This window comes from Acipenser ruthenus, chromosome 15 (genome assembly GCF_902713425.1).
Source record: "Acipenser ruthenus chromosome 15, fAciRut3.2 maternal haplotype, whole genome shotgun sequence".
Classification (NCBI taxonomy): Eukaryota; Metazoa; Chordata; class Actinopteri; order Acipenseriformes; family Acipenseridae; genus Acipenser; species Acipenser ruthenus.
Window position 1 is genome coordinate 18624250 of NC_081203.1, and position 22209 is coordinate 18646458.

General features: G+C 42.0%; 1 protein-coding gene across 1 annotated transcript; it reads left to right on the plus strand.

Annotated features, from left to right (window-relative positions):
• The first annotated feature begins 3319 nt into the window (after positions 1-3319).
• LOC117422326 (arginase, non-hepatic 1-like) lies at positions 3320-21931 on the plus strand. The gene is made up of 8 exons (XM_034037204.3): positions 3320-3589; positions 3892-3964; positions 13162-13336; positions 15326-15485; positions 16897-16991; positions 17446-17550; positions 17964-18100; positions 20442-21931. The coding sequence occupies exons 1-8, from the start codon at positions 3461-3463 to the stop codon at positions 20645-20647; spliced, it is 1080 nt and encodes a 359-aa protein (XP_033893095.1). The 5' UTR covers positions 3320-3460; the 3' UTR covers positions 20648-21931.
• Positions 21932-22209: the final 278 nt, after the last annotated feature.

Sequence of the window (22209 nt, forward strand, 5' to 3'; positions counted from 1 at the left end):
GGAGGCAATAAGGTGATCCCTGGAGCCAGCATTACACTTCCGCCATTAACACCAGACAGAAGGATATCTATATCATCATATGGAAGGAAGCGCAAATGGATGGAGACACATATGGATCACATTAGTTTACTGTGAAGCTACATCTTAGTTGTTGCTTATCTTGGCTAGAGCCAAGTTCAAATCAGCATGAAGTTTTAACATCTACTCTCGTGTAATGGAAATCATAAACCCCCCTGAAATTCTCTTTTTTATAGCTTGTGACAGGGTTATGATAGCATTATCTTTTCAAGTACAAATATATAAAATAATATTCAGTTTCCCCACGGTTTGCAATTTCAGTTTTATTTTTATATTCCTTAAATAAAAAAAGAAATACAAAACTTTCATGTCTTACTATTGGGGGAAAAAACGTGGGTCAACTGCACCCCGACCCCCCCCCCATCCCCATCCCCATCCCCATCCCGAAACTAAGTGCTGTTCCTCTTACTCAACACCCAGGACCCCCCTGGCCCGAGGGCACTCATTTACAGAACCACCATTGTAATGACTAATTGTTTGTAATACTTCCCTTTAAGAGCAGTGCTTTCTGGTCTGTGTATTGTAATGACTAATTGTTGGTAATACTTCCCTTTAAGAGCAGTGCTTTCTGGTCTGTGTATTGTAATGACTAATTGTTAGTAATACTTCCCTTTAAGAGCAGTGCTTTCTGGTCTGTGTATTGTAATGACTAATTGTTAGTAATACTTCCCTTTAAGGGACTCCATGTGTAGTGTTGTGCAGTGCATTCATATCTGCACGTGCTTTTGTGTTCTGTATGTTTTGCAAGTTGCATTAAGTAGTAACTTCCCATTTGTACTTGTATTAGTTTATTTAGATCACTGCAGTTTATTGTGGATCTAAAAAGGACTTTGTTCAAATTGTTTATTCTTAATAAAGGGAGTCCCTATTTTTACTTTCTCTGCTGCATTATTTTCAATGTGGAGAATTGCCTTAGAAAGAAGATCAGAGCTTTCCATAACTTTACATGAGACACCCAGATAATACACAAGCAGACAGGACAATAAGACGTGGTGTTCAATGGAAGGGGCTCTGAGTTCACATAATACACAAGCAGACAGGACAATAAGACGTGGTGTTCAATGGAAGGGGCTCTGAGTTCAGATAATACACAAGCAGACAGGACAATAAGACGTGGTGTTCAATGGAAGGGGCTCTGAGTTCAGATAATACACAAGCAGACAGGACAATAAGACGTGGTGTTCAATGGAAGGGGCTCTGAGTTCACATAATACACAAGCAGACAGGACAATAAGACGTGGTGTTCAATGGAAGGGGCTCTGAGTTCACATAATACACAAGCAGACAGGACAATAAGACGTGGTGTTCAATGGAAGGGGCTCTGAGTTCACATAATACACAAGCAGACAGGACAATAAGACGTGGTGTTCAATGGAAGGGGCTCTGAGTTCACATAATACACAAGCAGATAGGACAATAAGACGTGGTGTTCAATGGAAGGGGCTCTGAGTTCACATAATACACAAGCAGACAGGACAATAAGACGTGGTGTTCAATGGAAGGGGCTCTGAGTTCACATAATACACAAGCAGACAGGACAATAAGACGTGGTGTTCAATGGAAGGGGCTCTGAGTTCACATAATACACAAGCAGATAGGACAATAAGACGTGGTGTTCAATGGAAGGGGCTCTGAGTTCAGGATGTGCTCTCCAGTTCTAGTTTCTTGCCATAGATACATGTCTAGTGTAGGCTAGATCAGCCAAAGTGTCTTTATGGAAGTAAGCAGCAGCGCCATCTAGTGCACAGCAGTGTATTGCAGACAAACAAAAAGGTACTTCAGAGCAGCATCTTAATAAAGACTAACCCCAACACAGCTACTGCAGAGCAGCACCCTAACAGAGACTCACCCCAACACAGCTACTGGAGAGCAGCACCTTAACAGAGACTCACCCCAACACAGCTACTGGAGAGCAGCACCTTAACAGAGACTCACCCCAACACAGCTACTGGAGAGCAGCACCTTAACAGAGACTCACCCCAACACAGCTACTGGAGAGCAGCACCTTAACAGAGACTCACCCCAACACAGCTACTGCAGAGCAGCACCCTAACAGAGACTCACCCCAACACAGCTACTGCAGAGCAGCACCCTAACAGAGACTCACCCCAACACAGCTACTGCAGAGCAGCACCTTAATAGAGACTCACCCCAACACAGCTACTGCAGAGCAGCACCTTAATAGAGACTCACCCCAACACAGCTACTGCAGAGCAGCACCCTAACAGAGACTCACCCCAACACAGCTACTGCAGAGCAGCACCCTAACAGAGACTCACTCCAACACAGCTACTGCAGAGCAGCACCTTAATAGAGACTCACCCCAACACAGCTACTGCAGAGCAGCACCCTAACACAGACTCACCCCAACACAGCTACTGCAGAGCAGCACCCTAACAGAGACTCACCCCAACACAGCTACTGCAGAGCAGCACCTTAACAGAGACTCACCCCAACACAGCTACTGCAGAGCAGCACCCTAACAGAGACTTGCCCCAACACAGCTACTGCAGAGCAGCACCTTAACAGAGACTCACCCCAACACAGCTACTGCAGAGCAGCACCCTAACAGAGACTTGCCCCAACACAGCTACTGCAGGGCTTGAGAAAGCACTCGCTTATCAACCTCCAAAGATTGAGTTAGGACACTATTCAAAACCGCAGAACTACTTAAAAACAGTCATTTAACTTCCTGTGAGTAGGCTGTTTAGGGTTTGTTTTCTATTACAATGGTACTTCCATTGTTTTCTCTGTTTGTATATCCTGGACAAACATGGATTGTAATATTCCCTTGTTCTTTTACATGATCTTTCTTTTCCCTGCCCTTACCAAATGAACACAGGAGAGACAACATCTGCCTAAAATACAATGTTTTTAAAAAAAAAAAAAAATATTTTAATCAATATGTATCTGTTTAACCATTCATAATGATATAAAGCTCAAGTTTATGTCTAAAGTTCCCCGACCCCTTATTATTAAGGATAATAACACACACACACAGCTGCACACTCAGATTTTCCCAAAAGCACACATACGTGTATTTAAAGTCTCAGACAAGACAGTCAGTAAATTTCCACTGCAATAAAGCTTTTCTGACGATCCATAGATATTAATAACAATTTGTTTTCGTCTCTGTGAGCACACTCCACCGACTACAGGGCTTCTGATTGGCCGCTTTAAAGGAGTTGTCCGTGGGCTGGTCACCGCGTCACGGTGACGTCGCAGGGATATCTTCGCAGTCCACGGTGACGTCGCAGGGATATCTTCGCAGTCGGAGGCGTGAGATGAATCACTGAATTCGCCGGTGGCAAGAAGGCACAGCCCATTCTCTTAAAGCAAGCGTGAGAGAAACGTGTTTGGAGGTGGTTTCTGTCTCTCTAGAATGGCTGTAAAGATGGCTCTCAGAGGTTCATTCCTTCGTCTCTTCAAAAGACAGTTGGAATCGCCTGTACAAGAAAAGAAGTATGCCCATTCTGTGGCGATTATTGGGGCTCCGTTCTCTAAAGGACAGGTAATTAAACATGCATCGGTCCGGAATGGCATTACATGTGTGCTGGTGCCGATTCCCCTCATTTACACGAACAACCAGCTATATCATGTCAAAACACACGCATCCGTGATTCAACAATAAGCAATGGTACCTTAAAACAGTGGGTTACTCAGCAACTTTCTATACTGTAACGAACGATAACTAATAAATGTAACTAGAGTGTATTTATAAGGTAAACATGTTATGGACAGCGGCACTGTGTTTCTTATTGTCTAGTTCACGTTATTTATTTAGGTATTTGTTCCATTTTCCTCTCTATACAGAAGAGGAGAGGAGTCGAGCACGGACCCAGGGCCGTGAGGGATGCTGGGTTGTTCGAGAGGCTGTCTTCACTGGGTAAGTGATCCAGAAATATGATGTGATGTGCAGACGTGGCAAGACTCACGGTGTGTTCACAATTCTGATCGAATAAAAAAATAATGAAAACTATTGATTTAAATGGAGTAAAGTAGAGTCCTCCATCGGGTCGTATTCGGGTCGGAATGTTAACTTTTTCGCGGTTCGGCTGAGGGTCACAGTTTCATTTTTGCAAAGATATCATCCAGGACATCAAAATCTTTTTTTTTTTTTTTTAACAATGATTTTTCAATTGTATTACAAGCAGATCACTCAGACGAGGATTGGTCATAGAAGTTCGTAAATAGGTTTTAACCAAACTTAACAGACGCTTATTGCTTGCAGTGGTTACTGGAAAAGTGATGATACCTTGATGATTTTTAGTAATATATAAGTATGAGTAATAGCAAGTATCCTTTCAGAGTTGTACCAGCTCAAAAGGAGAATACAAAGGCGAGTTTAGCTTTTCGTTCCCCTCTTTGACTCAGTAACTTCTTAACTAGTTCAAATGGCACTGGCTGTATGTTGCTGTGACGTGATTTATCTTAAGCTAAGCACTTTTACTGACAAGTTCCCAGAACACGTCATAAACACTTGAACAGCATTATTAGTAAAACGTACCTTTCTCTTGTGCTTTTTGTAACACAGCGTACACAGCAATTTTGAATTTCAAATGCTAAGAAATAAATAATAATAATAATAATGCAAATGAAATGATCGCAGTAACTTGGGGGAGGCTGTTGCTATGACATTTTTTTTAGGCAGAACCATTTTAAAACCTAGTAGCATTGCAGCTTTTGGGAAAGAGAATGCGTTTCATTCAACACCGTTACATTGTCAGCTTAGTCGCTGCACTTTCCGTGTCCCGAAGCACGAACACTTTCCCTTAAGCCTTTTAACTTCTCACAGAAACTGCCATTTGGCCCCCCTCCCCCTTCCCCCCCCCTGGCGAGCTTGGCTCAATCCGTGGAGAATGGTAGAGATATTGTGAGAGCGTGAGAGAGTCAGTCGACACAGGCAGAAGGTAAAGGAGAAACACTTGCGGGTTCAGGTCGGGTTGCAGGTCTTATTAAAGCGGGTCGGGTCGCGGGTAAGAAGATGGTGTTGCGGGTTCAGGGCGGGTCCTGTAGTAGCGGGTTCAGGTCGTAAAGGTCGGACCCGCGCAGGACAGGAGTAACGCACCCCGCGAGCGCCGTGGTTTTGTTTCTATTCGCGCTGTTCGCGTCGCAATGGACCAATCAGAAATAAGGGTCAAAGGTAATGGCTGTTAGACTGTCACTGTCTCGCTCAGCAGAAACTACTAGAGTTTTTTTTTTTTAATGGACATCAATGAGAATTTAATTATTAAAGTTCAAAATATAATGTATATGATGCCAGTGTCAGTGGTTATAAAGACAATAAAAGAAGGACGCCACACATGGCAAGAAATAGCAGAACAATTGGAAATTACTGGCATGTCATCTCGTTATTTCACCTTCATTTTAGTCAGTGGCGGTTATCGCCACAGTTTCGTGTTTGTGTAAAAATTAAATGACGTTTCTTTGTTTTAATGTTAACCAATAATAACAATCACATCCACACAATAACTGAGAAGATTTTATTAAAACTGAAAATCAATAAAAGTATATTACATTAAACTCATTTTCTCAGTATTTACAAAGAAATATGAGTAGATGTTTTCATTTGAATAACTTGCATGTAAAACCAGATCACATATAAACAGTCACTGCTACATAACCTTTATTTTTTTTTAGTGTGTTGTGTACCAGACTCTCTTTGTTTTATTTATTTTATTTCGTCTCCACAAAAGGAGCAAAAGCAGACAGTATCTTCTTTTCATGACTCGGTACAGGTGTCGTTTTTAATCTACTCGAATTCGTGTCGTTCGCTTCGCGGCCGGTCTGCATAGCCCTTCTTAAGTCTAGGTCTGTTGGGCACCATCACTCATCTTTCTCATCTTTGGCTGAGACTGCCCCATAATATGGAAGATATTCAATGCCAAAATTACAAATAAATCAATAAATGAATGAATAAATAAATATCGAAATAAATACAAAGACATTTAGGGTCAATTTTAGCGAGATTGGTCATTTAGTACGGAGTTGCGGACTGTCTAGTACGGTACTATCTCGGGATCATCCTCAGGGCTGGCTTGCACCAGCTATGCAAAGACAATACTTTGTAGTTTATCACTAGCTGTTCATACCAAGTCGAAACTGCCACTGAAGAAACACGTATCGATAGGACCTTTTAAACTATCGAAAATAAACATAGGATTGAATCGGAATGTTAAGAATGCTTAGTTTTAGAGGTTAATTTATTAAAATTAAATCGGCGTCTTTTTGTGAATTGGGATGCTGTGAGAGCAAATGTTTTTGTTCGTACTTCATATCTTAAACCTTCACATTTCCTTGTGTTCTTTATAACAATCCAGATTAATGTGTATGTGATATATATATATATATATATATATATATATATATATATATATATATATATATATATATATATATATATATCACATACACAGCTGGCTCTTTGAGGTAATATATATATATATATATATATATATATATATATATATATATATATATATATATATTTATATTTAATTATGCATTCAAATATAACCCTGGTGAAAAAATCCAACAGGAAATCAAATCGGAAATAGTACCGGAATGCTTCAGAAATTGGAATAATTCATATAGCAACTTTTAAAATTATTTCTAGAAGATGTATTATCCTATTAAATCCTATAAGAAACTTTAGAATCTAATAGGATTTAAAAGGATGTCCTATAATTATCAAGAGGATGTACGCGGACTCGCAGGATTCGCTAACGACGAAAACTAGGAAGAAAATCATCTTCAAAGAAAAGCTCACGGAGCAAAAGTTGACGTGTCATCTTGTACTTTGATTCTACGAACAGCTTGCACCTCCCTAAAGGTATGCGTGCAATGTAGTAAACCCGTGAAAATGTAGTAATGTGTAAAATCAACGTTAGTAAAGACACGCTTTAACTAAGCTAAGTAAGAACTTACGCACAGCTGGTGCAACTAATAAAAGATAGCTCCGTACTAATTTAGTACCAGTTGCAAAAACATAACAAAACATGTAGCTCTGTATTAGAGTGTTACCAAACATGACCTGAAGGGGGGGGCTCCAAATATGAGTTGGCTTTTATTAATAATTGTATTTATTTATTGAGAAACCTAACAATATCCTAATAATTTCGTTTTGCTACATATGCAAATCAAATGCAGAAATGAATCGACGCACAAAGTAAATAGGCTGAATTGCATACAAACATATTACACTGTTCTTAAACCAAATGCACAATCTAAAATGAAGTGTGTAACTGAAAAAACAAAACTGTCACTAGTGCTCATTAGTCAATTCACACATAAAACAAATGCATTATTTAGGTGTTGTCCATATTAAAAGGTGTACAGAAATGACAAGCAGCGGTAACAGGGTGGGTATTATTCAGGCAGACTACTCACTGACAAGTCACTCACAGCGGCTCCGCGTCATGAAAGCAGGTGTAGATAAAGGCTTTGTTAAAAACCATTGAACACCGCTGAATGAAGTATTACATCATTATATTTAAAGAGCTTCAGCACAATAATATTCCTATAATTTAATTTCTAACAGGACACAATATTTGGAATTTTTAAATATTTGGAATAGTTCAGTTCCATAAATGTTGGCAGTACATTTTGAGATTCTTCACATTTGTTTCAGGAGTTAGTAAAATACCACAACTTTAGTCTAAAGACAATGCTGGACTAAGTTAGTACAGTGTTTTAGTATTGGGTTCGTTGCAATTGAGAACATTTTTAGTATGCAGGTGGGGCCTATCTGGAGCTGCTGAATTGCATACTATTTTAGTACCATCCTCTGCGCTACCCACGGGATCATCCCCAGTGAGTTCCGTCCTCTGCGCTACCCTTGGGATCATCCCCAGTCAGTTCCGTCCTCTGCGCTACCCACGGGATCATCCCCAGTGATTGCCGTCCTCTGCGCTACCCACGGGATCATCCCCAATGAGTACGCTCATGTTAGTACGGTCCTCCGTACTACTGTCCTGGTCTGCGGGGTGGAGTTTTAAGGGAAAGTTCTGGAAAAGTACTGAGCTGAGGAGGTAGCTGTGACGAGTACAGGATGGCTTTACACTTTGAAAAGTTAGACATGTCATTGGAAGACTGCAGTGCAGCTGTGGCAATGTGAACAGCACAACAGGACAGCAAAGGGTAAGTGCATGTGTCCAGGCACTTTGTCTGACAATGTCAAGTGACATGATGTGTTGGGGGTGGACCCTCTCACCTGTGTTGGTGGTGATTCCTGTTTTTACAGTTAGTGCAGCATCGTGCAGAAAAGGCATTGAATGGCATGTAAGTAAAAGGAGAGAGTAGAAAACTATTTTTTATTGGCATAAGTTGAATATTAGAATGTGGGGATTAGTGGCGTATTTTGATCCAGATATGCTAACTTGGTAGGGGCATTCTTTGCAATAATGAGTGACAATCTAGGGATGTGCTGTACATTATGAAGCTCCTGTCTCTGTTTGTACATACATGTCAAATGAACATTTTTATATCGACCTGCTTACTGGGAGATGTACTGTAGGTCATGGTGGTGTACTTTATCATGATACTGGTGAGTCGGAGTTCTCAAAATGCAGCTTGCTATTGCCCTTCACCTTTCATGAGCACTATATTCAATATCCCTACACCCCCCAAATTTTAAATAAATACATTCTAGCAGATAATCTTTCAAACTGTGAAGAACTGTAACTTCCTTCAGGGGAGGGAATGTGCAAGTCATGCTGTGCAATACAACCTGACACTAGTGCCGTTCAGCAATGGATGAGCTCAACAGATTCTTCAATAGTGCTTATGCATGGCAGGGCTCTGGAATGACACTGGCAACTTAGAGTAATGTGATACAGTAGAGCTCCTGTATCCAGGGCAGATATTCCAGGGAGGGGGGGGGCTGCTTCTGGCAAGACGTTGGTTTCCACCGTGCAGCAGCTGTTCCTTGTTTTTTCAGAGCGAGATGCCTTCCTGTTTTCCAGACTTATTTACTAGCACCTGTGTTAGGTGGAGCCCCAGATAGCTATATGTGAACAGGATGGCTGCAGGGGTGACGTCAGAACAGAAACCACAGCAAGGAGCTCAGTGTTTTATTAAATAGAAAAAAACAGGTTTACAAAACAAAAGCACTGATACAAAGAAAAGGGCACGTGGGCCAAAACAAACAAGTATCGGGCTGGGTTATAATCAGCACCTATAGCAACCGTTTATATTTAGTTTATTTTTTTTTTCCGCCTCACGACTCACGTTCCGCCTCTGAACTCAACCCCGTGCAGCCAAACTGCAACGACCCATGTAGTCTGGCCGGTCGCCTGCAAGGATGCCAATAAGCTGCCCAGAACTGTGTTATCCTCCGACGCTGTAACTCTGAGGTGGCTGCACGGCGAGTCTCCAGCGTGAAAAAAAAGCGGTTGGCTGACGACACATGCTTTGGAGGACAGCGTGTGTTCGTATTTGCCCTCCCGAGTCAGTGCAGAGGTGGTGGCGGTGAGCTGATCGAAACAAAAATAACTGGACACTGGATACAGATACTTGGGATTCGCTGCACAGCGCTGTGGTGGCACATTTCAGAGACTAATGCTGGTCATAATTCTTCAATTGTTTGCCAGCTTTCATCTGTTAATTCTTGTGTTCTGGAGTCTGTCAGTTTTGTAACATTTCGATCAGATATTGTAGCTGTCACAGCCCACCTTTGCTCTTGCAGAGGCTCAAACATATCACACTGAATTCCAACGCGTGCGGCAATACTGGATAAGCCGTGTTATATGTTGTTGTTTCTGTTTCAAAGCATTTGTAGCAACTGTGCTATGGTGAAAATGTGACACCAGTCTACCAGCAGCAAACACGCGATTTATGCTAACAACTTTTAAAGCTGTCACTGATAGCCAGTTGGACAGTGTGAGCAAAGCCAGAATTTGACCTTTAATGTTCCAAGCTTCAGCAGCTGCATTGAGATTATCTGCTGTATTCTGCGCAGTGTGCCTCTCTTGGAAATTTTGAGCAACGCTTTGCATGCTCCACTCCTCGATGTAAGGTAACGGTTACATAGGACTCTGTAATGGCAACTTTTTCTCTGTTTGTAAGTTTTGCATGAACCGCTGCAGCACTTCTTCAAGCTTTTCCAGCCTTGCTGTTCTTGTTTTATGCATAGGTACCGTGTGTTCGGGCTCAACACTTTTCAGGACTTCTCGAAATCCCTTCTACAAAGCTAAGCGGAAGCATATCTTTTGCAGTCATCTTTGCTGTTAAATCCGTAGTTTTCTCACAACGATAAGCATCACATCAACGACTGCTGCTAGCAGCAAACGTTACAATGGACGTTTGCTTTCTGCCAACATCCGAAGATCCATCCACAGAAATGTCCGAAATGCTTTCATTGAACTGGTCGTTTTGTGGTACACCAGTTTTGTGTTGCATCATTTACACAGCACTGTTGTTTCGTCTGGTTTTTCAAAATATTTCCACACGTTACTTTGCCTACCTCCCATCTGAGACGCCATTACAAAAAGTGTAGTTTTAATCTAATAATATAACACATGCAGGCCTCCCTTCCCCATACCACGCTCGCGAGGTCCCAGAGCAGGAAGACTGGCTGTGGTACCATTGAACTGGAGCACTAGACGCCCGCACGTCAAACCTGCCCAGTGCCAATCATTCTGCTGTACACTGAAGAAAACTGCTTGGAAAGCAGAAGCCAGTGAAGCCCTTCCTCTTTATAATTCAAAGCAGTATTCACATTACGGTTGTAAATCCATTAAGGTGGTATACGTGAATAAAATATGTTGAACTTGCATTCATGAAGAGATATTATTTAGTTTGAACTGGAGCTCCATCAGCGCCAAACAGGATCGTGGCTCACAAGCAGAAATCCCTGTCCTTGTAAATATACAAAATAAACAGAAACATGATCTCGGGACTCTCTGGCTTTAGCGTGCCTGTACTGTTTGGATTGTAGACAATCGACTCCACCACCGGCTTGTTTTGCAAACTGTTTTCAACCTGTTTGGACTGGATTACGGTGCATTTCAAGGTTTGGGTGATTGATTTTTTTTGTGTGGCTTGCACAAGTATTTACCTGGCCTGTAGTTAAATTATAAGTGAATAGCAATTAAAAGCTTATCCCAAATGTACTATTTAAAAGTGGCGAGGGGGAAGGTAAACTACTTTGTATGCAACCATTTGATATAAAAAAAACCCAAAAAACCTGTTTACTGTACAGCTGGGCAAAGGGTCACAGTGTTTGAGACCCGGGATCTAGAAATGGAAAAGCACATTCACCAAAACGGGTCCCTACAATAGCTGAGCAGTTGAAACGTTCCAACGGAAACCTGGCAGGATATCGGGTGCGGCTCTTCAGTTTCATGTTTACTTCATGTCTGCGTGACTGGCCATGCTGAATGTGCCGCAGGGTTTGGCTTCATAGTGATTACAGTACTTCATTCTGAGTCGAGTGCAGCTGAACACTGCCTGAAGCTTCAATAGCAATGCTCGCAGACCAGCTACAGCTGATGCAAGGACTATTGGTCTTCTGCTGCCGTCGCCTTTTTTTACTGGACTTACTCCTTCCAGGTCTTCATCATTGCATGTAATGATGCATATTAAACCAGGAGGACTCTGGACCTTGGTCTGTGCACCCCTGCCTTGCACTGCTGGCTCGCACCTGTTTGGTTTAGAACTCCTCTCCAGCTCACTCTGTCAACATCATGAATCTCTGTTCTGGCTTGTGAACCAGCCTCACTGCTGTCAGGTCTTACATCAGCAACAGTGTTTGGCAATGCAGACTGTGTGGTAATGACTGAGGAAACAATGCCTCCTTTGTCCAAAGGGGTTGTTGTTTTGCACTGGGTGGATAAACTGATCAGAACTGCCTCTTCTCTGCTTAAAAGCAAGCTGTTTGCTCTGTTGCCTTCCCTTTTCTAATAAGAAAACTAAGCACTTCTAAAGTGTAAATGATTTGAGATGCCGTGTTTTGTTTATTTCCCTTATCGAGGTCAAAGGGGACTAATAAATGTATTTACATGAAAACAGTCATTTTCTAACTGGCCAATATGGGTAAGGAGATAATGTTTCCAGAAGCAATAGCTGATGTATGAAACTATTCATGGCTGGCGTGTGTATAGCACTTTCAAGACCCTTATCTGCCTACTGTAAAGAGCATCTGTTCATTTATAGGATATTAATAACACGATTACAAAGTATGATGGCTTATTTTACCTAATATTAGACCTTTTAATATTCTTACACTGGAGACTTTGAGCGAGCGTGCGCACACACACACTAACAGTTATACACTTACACACACACTGTTAGAAACGTTAATTTTTTTAATAATTTAAACGATGGCTGTGTTTAGATCCACCACAGGTGTCTGTCTATTGCCTAGACCCCCTTGCAACCCGACCTTCAACAAGAAACCATTGCACAGTAAGCAATTGTTCGCTCACTATGTAGAGTTTTGAGGATTTTTCTTTTGAACAGCCTGCTGTGTCATTGTCAAGCCCTTTTTTTTGTGTCAGCCCTTTGTCAACAGTCCCTCACAGAAACGCAGCACAAAGGCTCAATGTTGTGCCGCCTCCATGCTCCATGCCATTGACAAAGTGACCCTTTAGCAGGCTGGAACTCCAATCAGTCACTAATGATCTGTAAGCTGTCACTTTCAGTGTGTATACTGTAAACCACTTGGCTCCAGGAAACGGAGAGCAATACTTAGAAACACCTGATGCTTGAATATCATTTGAAGAAACGCCAGGTAGCGCTTATTACAGAAATATACTGACATTCAGTCAATGACATTCTCTGTGAAAAATAATTTTACAAATGAACTGCAGAAGGACTACCATATATATATACATATTAAATCTTGCCTAAAATGTATTGCCATCATGATAGGTCCCATTTTCCAGTATAAGGCGCACACATTCTTGTAAAGTTTTTGGGTGGTTTTTAAGTTTATGAATTTAGTAAATGTCTGGATTCATCCGTACAGGTAATTGACATGGACGTATTTGATTGAAGCGTGTGAACACTAAACTGCACTCCGATATATATCCCTGTCGTTGTGTACAGTGCACAGCATTTCATCGGGGAACCCTTCTTTTCCAGGTTGTCAGGTGTATGATTTGGGAGATCTGAATTTCACCCACCTGGCCAACGACGACATCTACAAACGCATCCCCTTCCCGCGCACGACGGGGCTCGCCAGTAAGGTGCTGGCGGACGCGGTGAGCGGCGCAGTGGGAGCGGGGCACACCTGTGTCACACTGGGAGGGGATCACAGGTGAGCACATTACACTGGGATCAATGTTAGGGCTGACCAGCAGGTGGGTCACTGAGCTCCACTACATGGCTCTTTTGAATCGGAGGTGAACGATCTCTTGTATTTTGTGACTGATGGTCAGGCAGGCAGGTTGGAGCAGAAACATTACGTTTCAACACAGGGATGTGCATTATTAGTGGAAATGGACAAATAAACCAGATACAAATCAAAAGCCACCTTTTTGCAGGTGTTTGTAATAACGAAATCAGGGCTTGGTAGCAGCACTGCATCCAGCCACAGGCAGCTGTCCTTTCTTCATGAGTTCTATGCCTGAACTAACTTCCAAACAGATCCAGGCGCTTTTGTACATGTGGCCAGGTTAGTTAGCAATTGGTTAAGCAATGTAACCTGACCACAGGCACCTGTATTTCCTGAGCTGGGCTTGTTAACCTCGTCTCAGTCTAACCAAACAGCCTGCAATGATTATTGTGCAGGGTCTTCACCCTACCACACATCTGTACAAAGGACAAGATGTACTGGAATTCTTATAACGTTAATGTACACGTCTTTGATTATCCCTTCTTTGGAGTAGTGCATTTGAGATTCATTTAGTTAAGCAAACCTGAAGCCTCCTGAATCTTTACTGCTTCATGCTCCACTGTGCTCCTTTTACCACCTGAAACTTATTGAAAAGCAAACCATTGAATTGCCATTTTAATTGGAGCTATTTGTCCTTGAAAGTTTCTAGCTAATTCCATACATCTTACCTGTTGTGCAATTCCATTTGCTGTGTGCAGTTCTGAAAGAAACACATGTTCTAGCACACATGAATTTTCATTTAACAGAGCGCTCATTAGCCTACTAAAGTACTGATAAACATGTTTACTGTAAACTAGACATCTGAGACCCACATAGGGAATGTAAGTGCAGGACGGGTACTGGAAGGTTAATGTGACCTCTCACAGTGTCCTTGTTCCACCTCTGACTGGTTTCTGCCTGTGGCAGTTGCAGAGTGTATTGTAGGGTCCATCACTTGGCTTGTGCTGTGAAACCCGAGTGCAGAGACAGCTCATCTTCCAGCTGGCCAGCATTTAGAACATAGCAGACATAATTCTGTTGTCAATAACAAAATGCTGTGCTTTTAATTTTAGAAGTGTAAGCTCTACTAATTATGTCTGCTTTTTAAACCCTTTCTGTCACTTCATCCTGTGGATCATGGTATTCGCTGTTCATAGCTCTTATTATTATTATTTATTTATTAGCAGACGCCCTTATCCAGGGCGACTTACAATTATTACAAGATATCACATTATTTTTACATACATTTACCCATTTATACAGTTGTTTTTTTACTGGAGCAATCTAGGTAAAGTACCTTGCTCAAGGGTACAGCAGCAGTGTCCCCACCTGGGATTGAACCTACGACCCTCTGGTCAAGAGTCCAGAGCCCTAACCACTACTCCACACTCCTTGCCCCTCTGCTATGGGTTTGTGGCGGCGCACATACCTTCGAATGTTAGTGACATCAAGTTGCATATATCTAGAGGACCGTTGATCTGATTGTGATGGCCCTTGAAAAGGACATTCTTAAGCACTTCAGAATCTCCCCGTGTCACTGGCAAGGCGCTGCCTGTCTGTGTGGTGCTGAATTTTATATCTGACAGGGGCAGAGGAAGACTTTGTCCATATTCATCCCACCAGCTGGCTCCACACAGTGAAGCACAAAGAAACCCCATGTTCATGTAATCATCCCTGCTGTACTGTAACGTGGCAGTCCAATGGTTATTTTGTTAATCACAATTTTATTTGTGTCCTAAAAGGAAAGGGACATACTGTGGATAACCACAGGCTCGGGTAGCAACCAAGCCTATGGTTATGTACAGATTTGGTTAAATGCAAAGTGAATTGCATCACAATCTAAAGAAGGGAAGTACTCTATTTGGTACTGTGTGTTTGTGTTTTGGTGCATTCCCAGCAGTGTGTAAGCTGAGCCGTCTCTCTTTCCTGCAGTTTAGGGATCGGCTCTGTCCAGGGCCACTCCCGGCAGTGTCCGGACCTGTGTCTGATCTGGGTGGACGCGCACTCTGACATCAACACCCCCCTCACCTCCCCCTCGGGGAACCTGCACGGCCAGTCTGTGTCCTTCCTGCTCAAGGAGCTGCAGGACAAGGTAATTCCATGCTGACAGAACACTCTCCAGCACAGACTCGGCTCCAAGGCCCTTTCTGTGCTCATGGAACTGTGAGAACTGCTCATTTATTTCATCTTGGTTTTGGAACTCACTGAATTACACTGAATTTACCTAAATAAAAAAATGACTTCCTAAATAATCCCAGGTTTCCCCTTGTGGAATAAATGAATAGATAGACTTGTTGTAAAAATACAGTCCATGATCTCTTTCTGTCTGGTTAGTATGAGCTTGGAATTTGCTGAAAAAGGGGCTTGTTTGGTATTATCACAAGTATATTATCACAAGTATCACAAGTATATTATAACAAAACTGCTTAAAGAGCAAGTATATTCAAACTATATGTTATTTATTTTACTGTTCCTTCTGCCTGCATTCTGAGGGGCTCTTATTGCAATTACCCAAGGATACATTTTTGAGAAGTCTGTGTTAAGGTGCTTTGCAATGAATTCATCCAAAATTAAAACTTAGTAATTAAGAATTACGAATGATTGCAAACATAATAAAAACGCATGGGGACTGAAATAAAAACAAATTGAAGAGCAGTTGGGTGTGATGGTAATGGACCAGGGCTCTGCTGGTCCCAGGCTTGCCTGTAAGGACCTGTGTGTTGGGTGGGATGGTAATGGACCGGGGCTCTGCTGGTCCCAGGCTTGCCTGTAAGGACCTGTGTGTTGGGTGGGATGGTAATGGGCCGGGGCTCTGCTAGTCCCAGGCTTGCCTGTAAGGACCTGTGTGTTGGGTGGGATGGTAATGGAACGGGGCTCTGCTGGTCCCAGGCTTGCCTGCATTGACCTGTGTGCTGGGTGGGATGGTAATGGAACGGGGCTCTGCTGGTCCCAGGCTTGCCTGTAAGGACCTGTGTGCTGGGTGGGATGGTAATGGAACGGGGCTCTGCTGGTCCCAGGCTTGCCTGTAAGGACCTGTGTGCTGGGTGGGATGGTAATGGAACGGGGCTCTGCTGGTCCCAGGCTTGCCTGTAAGGACCTGTGTGTTGGGTGGGATGGTAATGGACCGGGGCTCTGCTGGTCCCAGGCTTGCCTGTAAGGACCTGTGTGTTGGGTGGGATGGTAATGGGCCGGGGCTCTGCTAGTCCCAGGCTTGCCTGTAAGGACCTGTGTGTTGGGTGGGATGGTAATGGAACGGGGCTCTGCTGGTCCCAGGCTTGCCTGCATTGACCTGTGTGCTGGGTGGGATGGTAATGGAACGGGGCTCTGCTGGTCCCAGGCTTGCCTGTAAGGACCTGTGTGCTGGGTGGGATGGTAATGGAACGGGGCTCTGCTGGTCCCAGGCTTGCCTGTAAGGACCTGTGTGTTGGGTGGGATGGTAATGGACCGGGGCTCTGCTGGTCCCAGGCTTGCCTGTAAGGACATGTGTGTTTTGGTGTTTTCAGGTGCCTGCCATCCCTGGGTTTTCCTGGGTCACGCCTGGCCTCTCCTCTTCAGATATCGTGTACATTGGACTCAGGGATGTGGACCCTGGAGAGCAGTAAGTGTTTTTCAGATGCAGTATTACCATTTAATCATCATTTCATCTCATCCTGGTAAAACGTAATACTAATGTCCATGCATGTAAGTTGATTGCTGGAAGAAATGCCGAATCTGAAATGCTGAAATGCACACTCACTCATAACTACAGTGTTATAATGGGGTTTTACATATACATATATGTAAAGAACCATTCAAACTTGTGTGTCTCCTGGGCATGTGTGTATCCAGTATAATCGCAGTAATATACCCTTAGGCCTCATTCAACGCAGGCTTCAAAACTGGTCTGCAGTCCAGTACTTGCCTATGTGCAGGTTAATTGTACTTGAAGAAACTGAACAGGCTGATCCTAGGGCTGTGCGCTTCAGTTTTGTGAACAGGATCAGTGTTCAACAGGCAGTCTCAAAATGGAACTCTGTGTTTTTATTCATTTTTCCTGTGTTCTATTTGTGCAGCCACATTCTGAAGACCTGTGGAATAAAGTACTTCTCAATGAGAGAAATAGACAGAGTGGGGATTCAGAGAGTAATGGAAATGACCTTCGCCCATCTGCTAGAAAGGTACGGTAGATGACAGTAAACCATGCTAGTGGGTGTCAAATTCAAATGAAACCATGTCTACCTCTTTCAGAGCCAAGTAAATATACAGAGACAACCCGAACGTAAAGCATGTTTAAATAGAATTAAGAACAAACCATCTGGATTCCTTTTATTCAACCAGAGAAGTTTAAACTGTACATGCTTTCAAGGCAGCTTCCATCAGGTGTGTTTGCTGGCCTGCAGTTTGCACAGTGTTCTCTTCTCAAGACCTGGATTCTGTGTGCGTGTCCTTGTTGGGGTATAGAGCAGGCCAGGTTCTCTAGTCTGGGTCTGCCTTTTTAATGTAAGGATAGTATAGACCTACCATGTTTTTAATGCACTTGGTGCACAATAAATCTAATAGTGTGCTGTGCATTTTGTTTTTTACTTTCTAGAAAGCAAAAACCAATCCATCTCAGCTTTGACATTGATGCGTTTGACCCCTCTTTGGCCCCTGCTACTGGAACCCCGGTGATGGGAGGATTGACGTACAGAGAAGGCATCTACATCAGTGAAGAGATTCACAACACAGGTAGGCTGCTTTAGCAATGACTCCACCGACTCGCCCGGGGCAAACAAAGACTCGCGAAAGCCTTTAATGACTTGTCCGTGGGTTTAAAAAAATATTTCAATTAATCGTGAATTCTCTGTTAAAGCGGAATACAATTTGCTTTAATTTCTGTTTATTGCATTCATTTAGTAAAACGATAAAACTCGTCTGTTTGTAATGGTCTCTTTTGAGTACATGTCTGCATTCATAATTGCAAACGTTCAGCTAATGTGTTGTAAGAAATCAAGGTTTATTTCTCTAAAATAATAATTCCAGTGATAAATCCAATGATACACAAGTACCCCCAGCGGAAGCCCCAAACCTTACCTGTGGAACCTGTCTCTGTCGGGTGCAATCGTGTTTTTAACAGCCATGCCCAAATCCGCTCTATATAGGGGAAATAGCACCTTGAAAACCAGGATCTTCCACCCAGGTTCAGAGGGTACGTTCCACTTCCTGTTTTCCCAGACAGAGATGGTTTTTGGCAGTGTGTGAGATTACAGGGGAGAGAATTAAGGATTTATTGCTTCTTCTTATAACAAGAGAATTGTCAAATGGTCACAATTAATACAATATTTAAAATCTTACATATCCCCACTTTGAACCTTTCACAAACAAACAAACAAGGTTCACACAAAAACTGTAACTATACAAGGTATGTGCATGACTTGTAACAGATTTCTAAATTGGGTGGAGACAAATTATTCCACCATAATAATGGTGATTTTCTAAAGTCAAAATTACAGCTCCCTTAACCCGATAATCCCAATATGTTTTTCAAACAGAAATTCCCAATTTCCTTTGTGTATAAATCAGTAGCAGCGTGGAATATAAAATTCCGTCCTTCAAGAATCCAATATTCTAAACCATAAAAGTTTGCATGATTTCCAAAATGAATGTCCAGTATAGGCCACAATGTTCTTCAGTAGAACAGCAGTTTTCAATGGTGCCGTTCACAGCTCCTTCTGTCCAGTCATCCAAAGCACAGGAACAGCTTCATTGTTCCTGAAACACAAGACCAGCATTCATTCTTTTGAGAATATCTGATTTCAGTTAAACTCTAATGGAGCCCTTCCCTCTTTTTTGTGTAGTCATTTTTCTCCTCTGGGAATGCAAAGGCTCTTAAAGCAGTTTGTAACAGAGAAATTATACTCACTTCTTAATCCGGTGATCTGTTTAAACCTGTATAGGCTTATTTATTCACTACTGGTATTTAAGTGCAAAGTTTTTATTTTTGTCTTCTCACTTATTACATCACCCAGAATCGAAAAAGAAACGTCAAGTTTCTTAAAGTTACCATGATTCAAAAATGTTTGCAGCCCAATGCAACTCTAACAAATATTTATCATCTAGTAATTCTATGGTCCTGTAGAAAAATACAAATAGAAAATAAAGTTAATGTTACTCAACAGCACACACACAAAAATAGAGTAAAAGGAAAGTGTGTGTCTCAAATAAAAAGTAGACATATCGGTGTCGGTTCCACTGAACTCGCCCTAATCAGTGTACTTGAACAGGGAAAGTGTTGCTCTCGATGCTGCATAGTGGAGAAGCACGAGCAACATGAGGTGGGTCAGAATGTAAACTAGGTAAAGTCGAATCTGTACCAACCAACAACACACTAGACTGGCCTTTTAGATTAGTATTGACTACAGGCCCACCAGAACAATCTCCATGTAAGTCTGACATCACTATGGGGTGTTCTCATCTGTCCCTATGGGGTGTCCTCACCTGTCCCTTTGTTTTGCCTGATTTCATTCTTCCCTCAGTTCCTTGAGCGATCCCCTGGGCTGCAGTGACAGAAACTGTGTCCTTGTTGGTGATAATTAAAACATGCATGTGGTATTCCCTGTTGCACATCATGATTGTGAGGTGGGGTTTTCTCACCCATAGCCTGCCTTGCATCTTCTGCTACATAATATACTCTCTTTTCTGTTGCTACCGCTACAGGATGATTCATTTTATTAGCTGCATAGTAGTCCTCAGATAGTGGTTTTTTTTATGATTTGAGGATCCCTTCAAAGGGTTTGTAATTGATCCTCTTGGCCAAATATAACAAAATATATTCTTGAAATGAAGTGTCGCAATCTGCAAATATATAGAGGCATCAGATGGTACATATGTGTATCCAGGCAACCACTTTTCCTATTGAGATCTACTTGTTCCAGGTCTGCTCTTTTTCTACGTGTATGTATGAGGATTGTACTCTTAGACTGTGTATGCTGTGCTCTGGAGAAGATGTGGACTCTTGACCACTCCTTTGTTAGTCTTTGTTTTTGTTGTAATAAAGGCACCGACTGTTTATCTGCTTCTCCCATTCCAGGCCTGCTGTCTGCCATGGATCTGGTGGAAGTGAACCCCACACTGGGAACCACGCGGGAGGCAGTGGAAGCGACGGCCAGCCTGGCCGTGGACGTGATTGCTGCATCTCTGGGTCAGACGAGAGAGGGAGCGCACATCTCCATGGACAAGCTGCCATCGCCCAGCACCACCTACGAATCAGACGTCGAACAGGAAATTAGACTCTGAGACTCCTCTCCCTCTCTCTCTCTCTCTCTCTCTCTCTCTCTCTCTGACCATCGCCCAGCAACACCTACGAACTGGACAACGAGCAGATAATCCGACTAAAGACTTCTCTCTCGCTGCAAGCACATGCATTCCTCAGCTGTCCAGGGGGCACTTACTGACTGAATACTAAACTTGCTCTGGCAGTTTCTAAACCACAAAAAAGAACTTTGTAAGTTCACTGCACATTAGATAACGTATTGCTAGTTTTTAATGTCTAGATACAGTCAATTCTCATTAATACGAATTTCAACGGACCAGCAAAAAATCTCATCAGTAATTCGTATTATCAGGAATCTAAAGCCAAAATCATCCTGTCAGGTCTTACAGAAGTTACAGCAACACAAGTCCAATTTAAATTACAGAACAATGAAAAGTATTTAACATTTCAAAGTACTGTGCGTTTTTATTGAAAATACGGTTGTAAGTGAACTTTTTAAGAGTATACGTAGCAAATGAACTGCACTTGAAAGCTGCATGTCCCATTCTGATCACATTTTTAAACTACAAAAGCAAGGCGTCCTCAACATCAGGGTATTGAGCAAATCATAACATTGATGACTTGCATCCACTGTTGCTGTTTATAAGCCTGTGTGATTGTATCCCGTTTTTTAGAATACTTGACAAAGTGTTTGTGGGAATGTTGAAATGTGCAGCAACATCTTTCTGTTTCTTGTATGGTGGTGCATTATCTACCACTTTCAACACCTCCACTTCAGTTTTTGTGGGAGCACTATGGCAACACGAAATGTATCATAGGATCTGTAGTCCCCAAACGGCACTAAAATACAGTACAGAGGTGCTAATGTGGGCAAATACATTTCCCAATATCCTTTCCATTCAGCTGTTTGAACAAGGGTGTTTTTTGTTTTATTTTCTTCTGGAGGGATCCAAAATAATTTGCAATAACAGGAAATTCATGTTAAATGAATTTGTATTATAAGAAGTAATGGCCTGGACCTTGTAGGAAATTAGTCTAATCTGAGTTCGTTTTAACAAGACTTCACTGTATATCGAGTTGCTATTTTATGTATAATAATATTCAGCAGTTTAGAAAAACATTTAGGGTTATATAAACAACCTCTGTAGAATGACTTTGAAATGTTAGGCATCTAACTGGAAAAAAATGATTTGAGTTTGTTTCTGTTTAAGTTACTCTAAATGTTTGTTTGTTTGTTTTGGTTTTATTATAGGTACTAAATCATGTATATGATGCAGTGTAATAAATAAAAGCTGTATGGAATTCTACATGTTTAATAATTATCTATCTATCTCTTCATGCCATTTCATTGGCTCTTATGCTGAAATTTCCATATCCTGCTTTCTCCCATCTTAACTCGAAAGCTACTTGTATTTATCTATATATCTGTATCTATCTATAATATTTTGTTTCTGTAATATCAGTCATACATATCTGACAAATTCTTCCATCTGCTAGTTCACTGGGTTAAAAGTGTGAAAAGGGGAATGGGTTAAGATTGTAATTCAATATTTACACTTTACTTGAACTATGCAAATAATCTGCC